General features: G+C 34.2%; 1 protein-coding gene across 1 annotated transcript in view; it reads right to left on the reverse strand.

Annotated features, from left to right (window-relative positions):
- The window catches only part of PIK3C2G (phosphatidylinositol-4-phosphate 3-kinase catalytic subunit type 2 gamma), a 263,031-nt gene that overhangs the window by 209,318 nt on the left and 38,926 nt on the right, over nucleotides 1-14,787 (reverse strand). The window contains exons 6-8 of the mRNA XM_036019298.1: nucleotides 13,130-13,232; nucleotides 7,734-7,804; nucleotides 4,564-4,627 (exon numbers count right to left, since the gene is read on the reverse strand). Of these exons, the coding sequence (XP_035875191.1) occupies nucleotides 4,564-4,627; nucleotides 7,734-7,804; nucleotides 13,130-13,232 (238 nt within the window). The remainder of the gene's footprint in view (nucleotides 1-4,563; nucleotides 4,628-7,733; nucleotides 7,805-13,129; nucleotides 13,233-14,787) is intronic.

Below are 14,787 nucleotides of genomic sequence, written 5' to 3' on the forward strand. Positions count from 1 at the left end.
ATCACATTTACTTCACGTAGGTAAAATTTGGAAGTCAGACTATATCACATGTTAGTGAGAAGAGGAGCAATGGGGATGCTCACAGTGTTGTAAAATGTCTGAGACCTTATTGGAAAAGTGACACCTTCGGTATTACAAGGCATTTGTACTACCTTGTAAGTTTATGATCCTAGACATATACCATAGAAGAATCCTTGATTATTAGTTTAAATGTACACAAGCAATAGAATATATAAATAAACAAGGTTCACTCATCTAATTGAGTACTATATAGCAATAAAAATAAGGAAATCAAAACCACATGGGACAAAGTAGATAGATCTCCAAACAATACTGTGTGAAAAGGTACACAGCTCAGAAAGTACATGCAGTTTGATTCCATTTAGATATGTATTAAAAGGAAACCTAATCCTTAATATTGCTAATGGATGCACACTTCGGTGGTGAAATGGTAAAGAAAAGCAACAAAATACCTTTAACCAAAGGACACCTCTTATATAGAGGAAAAGAGAGAAACAGTGGCACACAGTCAGATCCTATGATGCTAGCAATATTTTGCTCCTTATCTTAATGTTTAATGTGAATGCCTGCACTTTTATTCTTATTTAATTTGTATATATTGTTAAGTGTTCTCCATGTGTTATATAACTCACTGCACAAATGCCAGATCATGTTATTCCTTTGACAGAACCTTTCAATGCTTTCTTTCTCACTAGGAATACAAATTATGTTGGCTAAAGATTACCTTCCTTATTGAAGATTTACTTTTATTTTTTCATTTTTCTTTTTCTTCATGTCTGGGAGTGTTCAAAGCATAATAGGTTTGACTTTGAGTGGTTTCAGCCTGCCCTTTATTTCTGCTAAGGTAGGCTCCAATTCTGCAATTGTGTTTTATTTTTCTTGTGACCCAACTTTAAAGGTCTCTTCTTCTCCTTGACTTCTTCTTCTTTTGTGACCTTTCAACTGGCCCTTGTTACTGATTTATTTTTTGTTATTTTTAATGTTTTTTTGCTCCTTTTTCACATTTTCTTATATTCTATTGCAAATGAAAATCAGTTTTGTGACATTTTACTCCTGGATCCTGAACAGTCCTCTACAAAGTGTGAAAAATAGTAACTCGGATAACAATGAAGCAACCCTTGTGATTATCTTTCCTTGAACATTTTAAATCTTCCAAACACTTTATAATATTAAGCAATGTTTCAGTAATTAAAAAATATGATTATATTTTATTATGTTAACTTTACTGATGAATTTTGTGAACTCTAGAAAGGTTAAGTAAAAGCTTCCATTGTTGGCAGAGGATTGCCATATACATCTATGCTCCTTTGGAATCTCTGCTCCTAAGTTAGTTCCGTCCTTTCTGTTGCTCTGTTTAAGTTCTGTTTTAAACCGGAACTTTTGAATGTCCAACAGATCTGATTGTTACTGGAAGAGCTTCAATTCTGAAAAAATAAATACATAAGATTCCTCTGTGCCCCCTTTCTTCCTACTTATATATGGAATTTTCAGTCTCTGTCTAGAGTCTGAATACAGCTGGATTTGGGTTTGGGGGAGGGAGGAGTGTCAGTTAAGTAATATTTTGCCTTCCTCACTGAATCACTTGAACTTGAATAATAAAGATCGTATATTCTTCTGGTTATCCAGTCCATACAGTCTATGAGTCATGGGCTAGATCATAAAGAGTTTGGAGGTTTTCAGCTCTTTCCAGACAAGGTAGAGGTTTCATAAAGCTAAACCACATTATGAAACATGAATAGATTTTCCTGGATCCAGATCCCTCTAGTTTACAACTAGCTCACCAGTTACTAGATTCTAGAGTTAAGTTCATCATCAGTGATAGGAATTGCTAACTTTCTCTAAAAATCCTACTTGACATTTGAATAAAAATTTTGAATATTATATAACAGAGGCTACTAGAAATATACAACTTGGCATCAGAGATTCATCCTTTCATCTAGCTTAAAACCTGGTTTTACACTGCTTTGCTCTGTGTAAATCCCACTCTATGTATGATATTTATGTGAATATGCTGCTTCTTCACCTAAAACATCAACAACTTCAGAGCATGGTTCTGACTTCCATTTCTCTTCATTCTAATGAGTAAATAGTTTAGTGATTTGCCTTAAGCACTATGTTAGGAAAAAATCTTTCAAGATACCTAATATGAAATTAAGTAAAGTTTAAAATGTGTTAAATAACCATTGCTGAAGAAAGGTAATATTTGAAAACTTAAATTACCTACATTGATGTTCAGTAATATTTATGCCATATTTATGGAGCCTGTGTATTTGTTATTTTTTCAAATCATGTATAATGATCCAAGTTTTGGAAACATAAAAAATGTAATTTTCAACTTGATACTTTTTTGGCATTGATGAAATGCTACTTAATGCACTTGTCAAATAAACAGAAAGTGCAAAATTGTGAATTGATAATGTCACAGTCTCTCCTCACCCTCAGATATTTTCTATTGATTATGCTTCACAGGCAGAATCTCATTTAAAAGGCTTATTGTTTTCATGGATTTCATCTGGAAAATCACAGACACTGTGGCCTATTTATAAAATAATTCAGATGTGGGTGATGATAATTATTTGCTAGTGATATTCAAGGACACTACTTCTTTGATGCTTTGCCAACTTTTATGTCATGTTTTAAAAATTTATAATAATCAATGGTTTCTTTCAAAGTGGAAATATTGGATTCTTCATGTATGAGTAATATGTTCAAACTTCTATTTTTTGAAAATAAGAACTGTTAACAGATTTTCAACAGTTTGTGTGTGTGTGTGTGTGTGTGTGTGTGTGAAAAACATCTATGATCCATGAATAGTAATGAGACATCTGGCACTTAGATCATTAAAATTCATCTATGAGTACTTTACCATAACCTCAAAAATATGTCTATGTGTATTCAAGATACATAAATGATCTGGGAATGAAGACTTAAACTGCCCTGGTCCCTGGCAAGTTTGAAATTCTACACTAGAAAGAATGACTATCACAAACATGAAGAATCAAGCTGAAAGAAGAAGTAATTGTGACACGTTCATGAGACTTAAAATAATCTAATTTTGAATTATTTTTACATTCCACATTTAAAATTTCCAGATTCAGGCCAGGCTCAGGGAAGGAAAATGAAATTAGAGTGAGAGGATCACGCTTGAGGAAGGAATAGAAGTCATGTGTTTGTCATCTCCGTGTCCTTAAATATTCACATGGAATTCACACATGAATTTGGGATCTATATGAAGGAATGTAATTTATTTTCAGAATCTTTTACTTTTAATTAGTGTTAGAAATAGTTACTTAAGATGTATGTCACTTTATATGCATATCTGGAGTCAAGTTATTTGATGGAAAAAAGTAATCCTCACTTATTTTAAAACATTCTGCTATACAAATTCTTTAATCATATGATGTTTTCTCTGTGGAAGATGAACCCTTTCCTGCAAGAACAACTTATAAGAAATGATCTATGTAACAGTGATTACAATTTAGATGCCCAGTTGATGACCAAATCTCGATAGTCTTGGACTGAATCCATCATTTCCCCCTGGCAAGCTAACTTCTCTCTTCACTATTTTAGTGGATTGATGTTTTCAAGCAGCCAGCCAGGAATCTGGAGAAAATTTAGGTAATCTGTTCTTTTGGTACTCATAGTACTTTACCAAATCTTGTAAATACACATCTTAACCTGTTATGGATCTGTTCCCTCCTGTCCATCCCTATATTAGAACTCTTAACAATGCCCTCAGCCTCTCTTTGTGCTAACGAATGCCTCTCTTTGGGCTAATGAATGCTTCTCTAATTACTCATCTGTCATTCTACAACACTGCATGTTGGCTCCATGTCATCACCTGATAAATTTGAAAATCATTCAATTGCCAATAATATGTCCTGAAGATCCTGAATTACCTGGTTCCCATTTGCCTCTTTCATCTGGTCTCTTTCTAGGCTCTCACCTTGAACTCTGTTTGCAGCCATGGTAAATTTCATAGTTTCTTTTTTTAAGATTTTATTTATTTATTTTTAGAGTGGGGAAGGGAGGGAGAAAGAGGGAGAGGGAAACATCAATGTGTGGTTGTCTCTCACGTGGCCCCCAATTGGGGACCTGGACCACAACTCAGACATGTGCCCTGACTGGGAATCAAACCGGTGACCCTTTGGTTTGCAGTAAATTACATAGTTTCTTAATCATACCAGGCTCTTCTATTCATGTTTTTCTCTGCTGAAAGCTATCCCTACTTCTTACCTTCCTTTACTATGCCCTTTCTATGACTGGCATACTTATTTTTCAACATCCAGATCAAATAAGTAAAATTGGCAAACTCCTGCGTGTGTCCTGTATACACATAGGTCTTTCACAGGGCCTATGACATGTCATCACACACATGTACTTACTTGTCTGTTTTGTCATAGAAACATGAAAGCCACTTAAGTATAGACACTGCTGTATTCATCTTCATATATTAAGAAACTTGCAAAGTTTTAGAAAAGAGTTGGTGCTTAATACATGCTTACTGAATTAATAAATGAAGTAACAAATGTCAATTAATACCTGGGTTTTCAACAGGCATTTCAGGTGGGAGTCATATTTTTTGATTACTGTTGAAAGGCACTGTCTGGAAAGAAAAAGAAAACTTTCCTTAAAATTGCGTTGGAAAACATGATGAAGTCTGTGTGGTGAGCACACACCTATAAAATTTTATTAACTAATTTTACCCCAATAAATTTATTAAAGTTTAAAAAACAGACACATAGGCCCATGGAACAGAATTAAGAGTCCAGAAGTAAACCTATAGACACATGTTCAAGTCACACTTGACAAAGGAGTCGAGACTACGCAGAGGGGAGATGGTAGTCTCTTGAATGAGTTGTATTGGGATAATTGCATAGGCTTCTGCAAAAGAATGAAATTGGACCCATATCTTAAACCACTTACAAAAATTAACTGAAAATGGATTAAGGACTTGTACATAAGACCTGAAATGGTAAAGGTCCTAGAAGAAAGCATAAGGGAAAAGCCTCTTGACATCAGTTTTTGCAATGATTTCAGGTATCATAGCCACAGCACAGGCGATATCAGAAAGCAAAATCAACTAGTGGGCCTACATCAAACTACTAAGCTTCTGCACAACTGAGGAAACAGTGAACAAAATAAAAAGGCAGTCTGGGGTTTGAGAGAAAAAACCCCACAAAACAAAAGCTGATTGGGAAGTAAAATATATAAGAAAGTCATACAGCTCAATAACAAAAGAAAAAAATCAATTAAAAAGGGGCAGAGGACTCAAATAGGCCTTTCTCTTAAGGATATGTAAAGAACATCACTAATATCAAGGAAATGTAAATCAAAATCAGAATGAGATATCACAAATACAAAAAAATAACAAATGCATCCATCAATATACAAATGGATAAAGAAAATGTTATGTACACAAACAGTGAAATATTAGTCAGCCATAAAAGAAACCCTCTTATATGTGACCACTTTGATGAACCTTGAGGGCATTAAGCTAAGAGAAAAAAGTCAGACAGAGAGAGACGAATACCATATGATCTCAATTATATGTCAAATCTACAAACAGAACTAACGGAAACAGAACACAGAAGGGTAACTGTCCAGGGCTGAAGAGCACGGGCAGGGGAAGTGGGGAGGTGCTGGTCAAAGGGCACACGCTTTTGGTTATAAGATAAATAAGGTTCAGGATTGAAGGTACAGCACTGGGACTGTAGTTAACAATACTGTATTGTACACCTGAGTTTCTGTGAGAATAGAGCTTTAATGTTCTTGCTATAACAATAAGAAAATGGTAATTATGTGAGTGAAGGATATGTTAATTAATATTGTGATTAACATTTTGAGATACATAGCTATCAAATAATCAATTGTACACATTACATTTATACAATGTTTTATGTCTATTACATCTCAGTAAAACTTTAAAAAAAAAGAAGAAAACAGAGCATCCAATGGCCTTTATGAGGCTCAAAATGCACCTGTGCTAGATAACATTTAGGAATGTTAAGGCTGAGTAGAGAATAAGCGGCATAAGCATGGATGGAGAGTTAGGCACTTGATTTTAGTCATGGTTGTGGCATTAAATGTTTTTGATGACAGGGAAAATTATGTATTTCTCTGTGTTTTACTTTCCTTTACAGAGGACAAGCAGTATTGGGAGTTGGGGTCCCTCTAGATTGTGGTCTGTGGCTCTGGGATCGTAGAGAAGGGATAGAGGGGTTAGGTTCTGAAGTTAGTCTGTCCCTGCCAGGTTTCCTCTACTTCTCATTACAACAGAGCTTTTGCTTTTCCCTAAATAAACCTGCACTGTAGACACCTGTACTGCACAGTGGCCAAGGCCACCAGACTTCTGTGAAGGGGTAGACAATGGCAGGGTAAGACAGAACAAGAACGAAAGCTCCTTTGCTTTAACCATGTTCGCGCAGACTCCACAAGTCTCTCTGTGCCCAAGGTAGTGGCAGCTATAAGTCAGAACGCTCCACCAAAGCAGTTCAAAACAATTCTTTGTCTCCCAGGGATTTCCCACCTTTTAATGAATTTGTCAGCTTTGATGTCTCTTTCCCCTCTACAGCTGTTTTTGTTTTTATGAACTTATTTTGAAACAGGGAAACTATAGCCTTTGTCAGTGTGCCATTTTGAAGCGAACCTATACTCAATCCAGCAATTAGCTATAAAATGAAGATTTGGATTAGGTTATGTCAAAAGTCCTTGCTAATCCTACCCATTCTGTGATTATATGGTATGAGGCTGAGTATTTTGGTAGAAAAAAGGGAAGCACACATGGAAAGACACAATAGTTTAATAAAAGAATATACAGCCTTTGCAAATTTCAGAACTGATTTCAGTCTAACCACTAACAAAATAAGTGGTCTTAGGCCAGTTAAATAACTTTAAAGTGCCAAAATTCAATTTTCTTGATTCTGAAATAAGATAATATATACTATCATAGGGCTATAGGGAGAATTAAATTAGATAATATACGCAAAATATATATGAAGTGACAGTTACTATTAATAGTTACCTACAATAATTTTACATTGTATTTTTTACATCACGCTTTTCTTTAGAGATTTGTGACATATACCTCCCATACCCCCATATTTGCTCATTCAACTCAGAACAGTATTTGTTCCAGATAAGCCAATAATGTGTCACTGGTATCTTCTCCCAAGTGAGCTTCTTAGTTAGGTCTATTCTTTCAAATAATGCATGCATACATTTAGATACCAGAATCAATATGGATGTGTTCATTTGCTGTCACTTGAGTTTTCCAGTTTGAATCCACACTCCTCTGTTTAAATATACTAGGTATTTTCAGAGATTTCCAGAAAGGAATTTAAAGCAGGAGATGGTGACTTTCAAAGTATGGAAATGTAGTTATACAGAGAGCTTAGTGACACATGCAAACTCAAATTCACAAAATGAATAGGAGAAAAATCATTGAAAATGTAATAACTGGTAGCAGAGATATTTAAAATGAATGTTAGATTGTTCTGAAAGGTGTTAGCAGCTCTTCAATGTATGTGAATAGCTGTGAGGAAGAGATAATTATTAATAGAATTTTCCAAAAAGAGGTATCTATTAAAAGTACAATAGCTTCCACGGTACTAGTGAAAGGACGATTTTTACAATCAATGGAAAAATATTGTGATTTGACACTTGAGAACTCAGTCAGAAAGTTGTCTTGGAACAGAAATAAAATGTCTTACCTGGATATTTTCCAAATATGCATAAATTCTAAAAGTTGGTTCAGAAAAAAATGACTGTGGTCATCTTCATGCTGTGGACAGCAGAATATATTAATATTTATAGAGTGAATAGGAATGAGTACCAGATAAAAATAGGTCTGTAACTTCCTGCTGTCATTTAATTCACCTCTTTGATAACCCTCATCCATCATCTTTAATACGTTGTTTTAAAGATCTTACAAAACTCTCAGCTGTAAAGGCATTCTTTTCCAAAGTAAAACAGAGAGCTGAGCTTTAGCTGGAGATAAGACTCAAGGACAGTTGAAAGGCATCCTGACATCACCAAGGTCAAACGCTATTTTTCCTGGGTGGAAGGCAGTTTCTCAGGCACCTCGCACCCGCGTGCACTTGCTCATTCCCGGGACACCACAGCAGCGTAAGCTCGGACAGCGTGCCAGGTTGGCGTGAAGACATGGAATGAATGCCTCCATTTCAGCTTTATCACATCTTGCTGCCAAACGTTAGTTAAGAGAACTTACCATTTCATGAACATTAAATTGTACTGATTTACAACTACTGATTGCTATAAATCCCGGAAGATATCAGATGGCACTGTTGATCATTCTCCCAAGATGAGCGGGAACTACTCAACGTAAAATATCCGGCCGGTAATCCACGTGTGCACGTGCACACACGTTCAACCCTCACTCCCAGATTAGTGCTGCGAGGTTCTTCAGGATAACCCTAGGCAAGTCTGCACAGAATGCAGTTTGTCATCACAAGTGCACTATTTCACCACACGGTGGCGTTAAGTTTGGCAGCTGGGTGAGTCCTTTAAATGCTGTGGTGCATGTAATCTTTTATGTCAAAACACAAACAATCTATTTTAAAAACTGCCTATTAGAGTTTCTAACAGAAAACATCAGAGGGAAAACCTTTACATGGCTTAAGGTCAAAAGTAAATTGATATTTATATTGGTTGTTTGGGGAGGAAGAATAAGGAAGCTAAGTTGGATTGGATAGAATGAGGTCACTTATAATACAGTACGTTGAGTGTGTGCTATTAACAAAAACTTTGTAGAAATGTTAGGGAACTTAAAAACATGAGGCTTACTGTCTAGGAATTTACATCTGGAGTCAGTGGGATGGCTTCATTTGAGAGTGTGATAGTGGTAAGACAGTTTTTTTCTGTAATAGTAAAAGCTAAACTTTAGGCCTGAAAAAGGACAGTAAGAAGAGAGGAAAAATAAAAAGGAAAATCTGGAGCCAAAAAAAGAGATAGTCAAATTTCAACTGTAATATTTGTGACTTTCATTCCTTCAGAAGTTAAAACCTAGGCAATTACATAAATAATGTGACTTATTTACATCATTCTGTATAGCATAATAACAATAGTTTTACAACCACTTTACTTGGCTTCCAGAGATGCTTTTGAGGGGAGGGGATTGATCTTTATAATATGGTAATTTATAAGGGAAAATTCTCATTTAAAGCATTTCAAAAAGCTGGAGAAAATTTTGAGCAGTTGTCTACAGAATATATCTATATTTTACTTTTCTCTAAAGCTAAAGGTCATACCTTCATCTTAAGAAAAAAGTTAAAGTATTTTTTTTCACATAAAAATCTTTTGTTGAATGTTCTGTGAATATTTCCTTGAGCCAGAAAGAAATATTGCATTTATGATTAATATTACAATGTTGGCAATGCTTCTGATTGAAGTTAAGAGAGATACAGGGAGAACAAGTGTTTTTAGAAAGACTCAGTCATTCACATAACATCACATTACATTAAGGGGGGATTTTAAAATTTGGGGATCTAGAATGACTTCCAAAGACTGTCAACTTGTTTTATAAATAATCTCATTGAACAAGGATTAGATTTTTTTATTTTATTAAAATACCAGTAAGTTTAAAATAAGGAAGGTATATGGGATGAATGGAGCTTTATAATGCCTTTTAGAATTCTGAAGTATCTACTGAAGGGGCTGTGCTTGTCAATGCATTCAATAGAATTATAATAATCATTATATTCTTAGTATTATATAAAAATAATATCAAGCCAAGTTTATGCTCTTCTACTAGGAAAAAATATAATTGTTTATAATTTTTACACCTAAAATTATAAAAATCACAGAAAATTTTAACAGCACTTTAAAAATATAGAATCATGAAAGTACATTTATTATCTCATTATATAGAGTTTAATAGAAAAAGACAAAAATATCATATTCTATCATACCAATTTTATGACATTGATAGCTAATATTTATCTAGTCGGACCAAATATAGGAACTTATTTAAGCTCTTTATTGTTGTTTATCAATTGAGTTATTATAGTAACCATATTAGGAAAATACTATTATTATTCACATTTTTAAAATGAGAAGACTCAGGTGCAGAAAATTTAATATGTCCAAGAGTAGACATTTGAATTTGGGAATATGAAACCAGAATCTTGGCTTTTAAAAAAGATGCCAAATTAGTAAATTTGATACTCCTCATTTCTTATGGTCAGAGCTAAACCTATATGCTGTAGGGTGTAGATATGAAAATAATTACCACCACTAGTCCTTCATATTCATTTGCATCAGGGGTTCCTACTCCAGACTCTAAAAGCATAGCTATTTTTTCTTTCAAAGCACATATTTCTATCAAAATTTTTATGTACATTTCTTTATTTTCTGTCCCTTTTACTTGAATGTGAATTCTACATTCTAGAACAAGTACTGAGATATCTTGTTTGCCTTCATGTCGCCGGTGCTTAGAATAGTTCTTGTCTCATGGTCAGTGCTCAATTATTATATGTTTAGTGTACAAATGAATAAGAGTCCATGCATACATGTGTTCTAAGACACATGTATTCTGAATTTTAAGTAGGTTCACTAAACTCTTTCTTATACAGATCTTTTAAGGCAAATACTTGATAATATGGCATGCAAAGATATTTATTGAATTAATCAATTGTTAGATTTTATACATATAGAGTATAGTACTTGGAAGTAAACTCATCGATTTTAAGGAAGTAAACTCATAGGTTTTAATAAAACCTAATGTCTTCTCATTTGGAATGTGGTGCTAAAACATCCTTAAAGAGCCAGGATTTGGGGAGATGGAGACATGGACTGCCTTTTTCATAGCCCATGTGGGGGCCACCACTGCTCTTAATTGAGTGTAAAGCCAGTTGACTCCCCTGGACATTCAGCCCTTTGAGGGTAGAGATCTCATTGATTTAGTTCATTATACTAATTACTCATTTGCACAGGGCCTGCTACACAACAGTTACACAGGAAATATGAGTGAATGGTGAATAAACAGATACCTATGCCATCAAGCATATTACCAATTTTGCATAAGAGTATAAGTGCTAGGAAAAGTTGTGGATGAGAAAAGGCGTTTATCCTCTTTACCTATAAATTGTTGAATTAGCTAAGAGTTGGTGATAGTCATTGTGAAAGATAAAGATTCATGAGTCAAAGCTTGAAAAGTAAAAAAAAAAAAAAAGAACCATGTAACTTAATTCCCACTCTGATCCAAATGACAGCTTGAGAAGCAGGCATTTCTTGACAACTATACACTTTAAACCCACAGGTGACTGTGTGCTTGGATATGATAACATTGGTGATGACAACAACTCAAAGATACTATATTGGCTGTCATTATGCTGCAGTGAGCTCTACGACCAGACTAGCTTTGCTCAAATCCCATCTCTTATTTACTAGTTGTAAGGCACTGGGCCATTCAAATAACTTTTTAAAGTACTGTTATTTATATGAAAAGAAAAATAATAGTAATTCTTACCTTATTTTTGGCTCTTCAGCTATTGTGAATTAATACATGTAGAGCACTGATAACAATGCCTGGCACTTCATGCGACTATCATTGAACACCTCTTATGCCCCAGACATTAAGGTATGTGAATATAGCAGAGGAAAACAAAACAAAACTAAAAAAAAGAAAATGTATTTCATATACATACACACATACGTATATACATATTCACATATACATGTATATATGCATATATGTGTATATATATCTACAATTTTAATCTGTTGCTCTGAAACTCACATCTAAAACTTTTGAGGAAGTTGGTGGCAGGAGGTATGATGAGGTATGAGCTGTGAAGACTCGCTGGCTGGGCTCAAACCCACGTTCCCTGGCTCCCCTGTCCATGAATATGATCAAGGGAAAGTCACAGGGGTCTCTGTGATTCATTGCCTTATTTTTAATAATATTTACCACTTAAAATTATTATGAAGACTCAATGTGATAGAAATGTTCAAGTCCAAGTCATAAAACATATGGAGTTACATGGATTGAAGAATAAACTTTGATTTACATGTAACTGAACTGTTAGTGATCTGTGAATTTCTACCAATGAGACAACTTTTTTCTTAGCGACATGAATCTTCTAAACAAGAGTAGAAATTAGAATCATATCTTTTCTCTCTTCTTCCATGTTTAAATGAAAATGATGATTTCAGCTTTATTTTGTCAACATGGAGGACACTGTGAAGACTTTTAGGCTTCTTAATACTGAGAGTTTTAGTTGTACTTTATCATGTTCCTTTGTGAGGTTTCAGATGCAGAGCCCTGGAGCTTTCAACACTGGCTGAGATAGGTAACCAGTTCCAAAGGGTATTTCTAAATAACTCTCTTTTGGCCTCATTATGTTATATTCTGCCTAGATATATTGCCTCCTAATGTACCATCTGACACATTTTATGATGAAAGACCTCAGACTAAAAAAAAAGAGTCGTGGCACTGGAAATCTGTTATCTGATGTAAATGACAGGGTGCTGGGATTCTTGCTTAATGCAGGTAATTGGAAGACAAAATCTGCCAAAATTTCAAAATTCACTGCATACTGTGCAATTTGGGTTTGAAGTAACTCAAGACATCACACAGGCAATACAATTCATATCAAACAGCATGAACTGTGTCATTAAAGCATGCTGATTCCTTTCTAGGTAGTTTTATTATATATTATGAATATTAATCTGTCCTGATTGAAACAGTGTTGATGCAGACATTGTCTTCAAATAGAATGAGAGTTGTGTGTTCCTTCTCTTCTTTCAGTAGTTTCCCTTTCACATTTTCTGTTATATTCACTTTCTAGTGGATTTGTTGATGGTATGAACATGATAACCTCAATAAGTTTCTCATAAATAATTTTTCCAAGAGATCTATTGATTTATTATTATACTGAGGTTGCAGTAAATTGTTCATGCAGTTTCTCTGGTTCAAATTGCTAGCAGGCATGTAGATAAATATTTTATTACATTTTAATAAATATACTCACATGAACATATATTCATTAGGCTATGTAATTGGAAATCAGCAACAATTGTAAGGATAGGACTATTGTTCTTAAAGTGATCAGTTTGGAAATTAAAACCAATATTAAGAACATCTTACCTTTCGAGATAACTTTCCTGGAATGTCCTTATTTTTCTGCAGGTTAAGTTGAATAATAGATTTATCTTTCTGAAATATTTTGTGACTCCCCAAAGAGTGATCACTGAAGAAAAAATATGAACAATCATTTCCTCCCAAAATACCCCCTAACTGTTTGTTTTCCTTTCTGACTTAATTTGGAACTTAGTGTCTGATAAAAGTTTTATATATGTCCCTAGTTTTATATGTATTTCTTATTCATACTTAAATGACAATATATGACAAACACCTTCAAATGCATTGTTAGAAAATGATTAGATGTCTTTAGAGTAAACATAATACATTGTAATAAAGAGCATTTTACATATTTAAAGTTAGTTTTGCCCAGCCATCTCAAAGCTAAGGACAGCATGTTTCTGGGCCAATGCCACGAAGTGCATGTGGGAACCACTGTATGGAAGAAGCAGAGTGGTTAAGTGGGAATGTCATGGGCTATAGAGACAGATTTACTATCTCTATAACCTTATGCAGGTCAATGAACCTATATCAAACTCTATTTTCCTTTGCAGAGTTGGGATATTAATGTCTATGTCAAAGAGTAGACAAGCAGATTAAACAGAAAAAATATCCCTTTATATTTCATAAATCTCCAATGGTGTAGTATATGTTCTGCCTCGTTCTTTCTTTGCCTTCCTTCCTTCCTTCCTCCCTCCTGCCTTCCCTCCCTCCATCTCTTCCTTCCTTCCTTTCTTCCTCCATCTTTCTCTCTCTTCTTTCTTTCAGACCTTTCTTTTTTTTTCTTTCTTTCTTCCTTCCTCCCTTCCTTTCCCTTCCTTTCCCTTCCCTTCCCTTCCCTTCCCTTCCCTTCCCTTCCCTTCCCTTCCCTTTCCTTTGTCTTTTTTCTTTCTTCTTGCTTTTCTCTGTGTAAATATTTGCTAATCATAGATTAAATGATGAGCACAATGAATTAATGATTTACAATGTAAGAAATCTGATTCCTACTTTTTTGAATAAAGAGCTTTTACTATATGACCTCTTCTAAGCTTTGAATTTTGATATTTCTAGTGACTTTGAGTCATTAAAAAGACTGAATTGTATTAATGTACTTTGTTTAATTATCTGGGTTAAATGTATGAAGGATGTCAGCAAAAAATACCTTATATTAAAAATTTGGGGCCCTTGAGGTAAAGTATTCATTTATTTGGAAAATTCAATAAATATTTGGGACCATCTATTTCCAACAATATCAGACAAATAGCACATTACTATGTTGGTATCTATTAAATTCTCTGTAAATGTTTTCATTTTCACAATTACTATTTTTAAAAATACTTACAGTTGTTTTTTCCATTTATACTAGTAAGTCAAAGTTCTGCACATCCATTTATTTATTCTCGCAACAAATAAATGTGCTAGTTACTATCTTAGGAACTGTTATGAGCATACCTGTCATTGAAGATGAACACCAAGAAGATGAATCCTTGCACATAATTACTCCTATTTCCTATTCATAAGTAGCTCATGTTATTTTAAAGTATTTCAGAGCAGCATGTTTATATTGAAGAGAGATTAACTACCTTTACATGAAAAAAAATGATACACAAATACTTCAAATTTGTCTGATGGGCAAAAGAAAATATCCTAAATAGTGTCCAACCTACAAATATTGATTCCTATTA

Source organism: Phyllostomus discolor, chromosome 2 (assembly GCF_004126475.2).
Source record: "Phyllostomus discolor isolate MPI-MPIP mPhyDis1 chromosome 2, mPhyDis1.pri.v3, whole genome shotgun sequence".
Lineage (NCBI taxonomy): Eukaryota > Metazoa > Chordata > Mammalia > Chiroptera > Phyllostomidae > Phyllostomus > Phyllostomus discolor.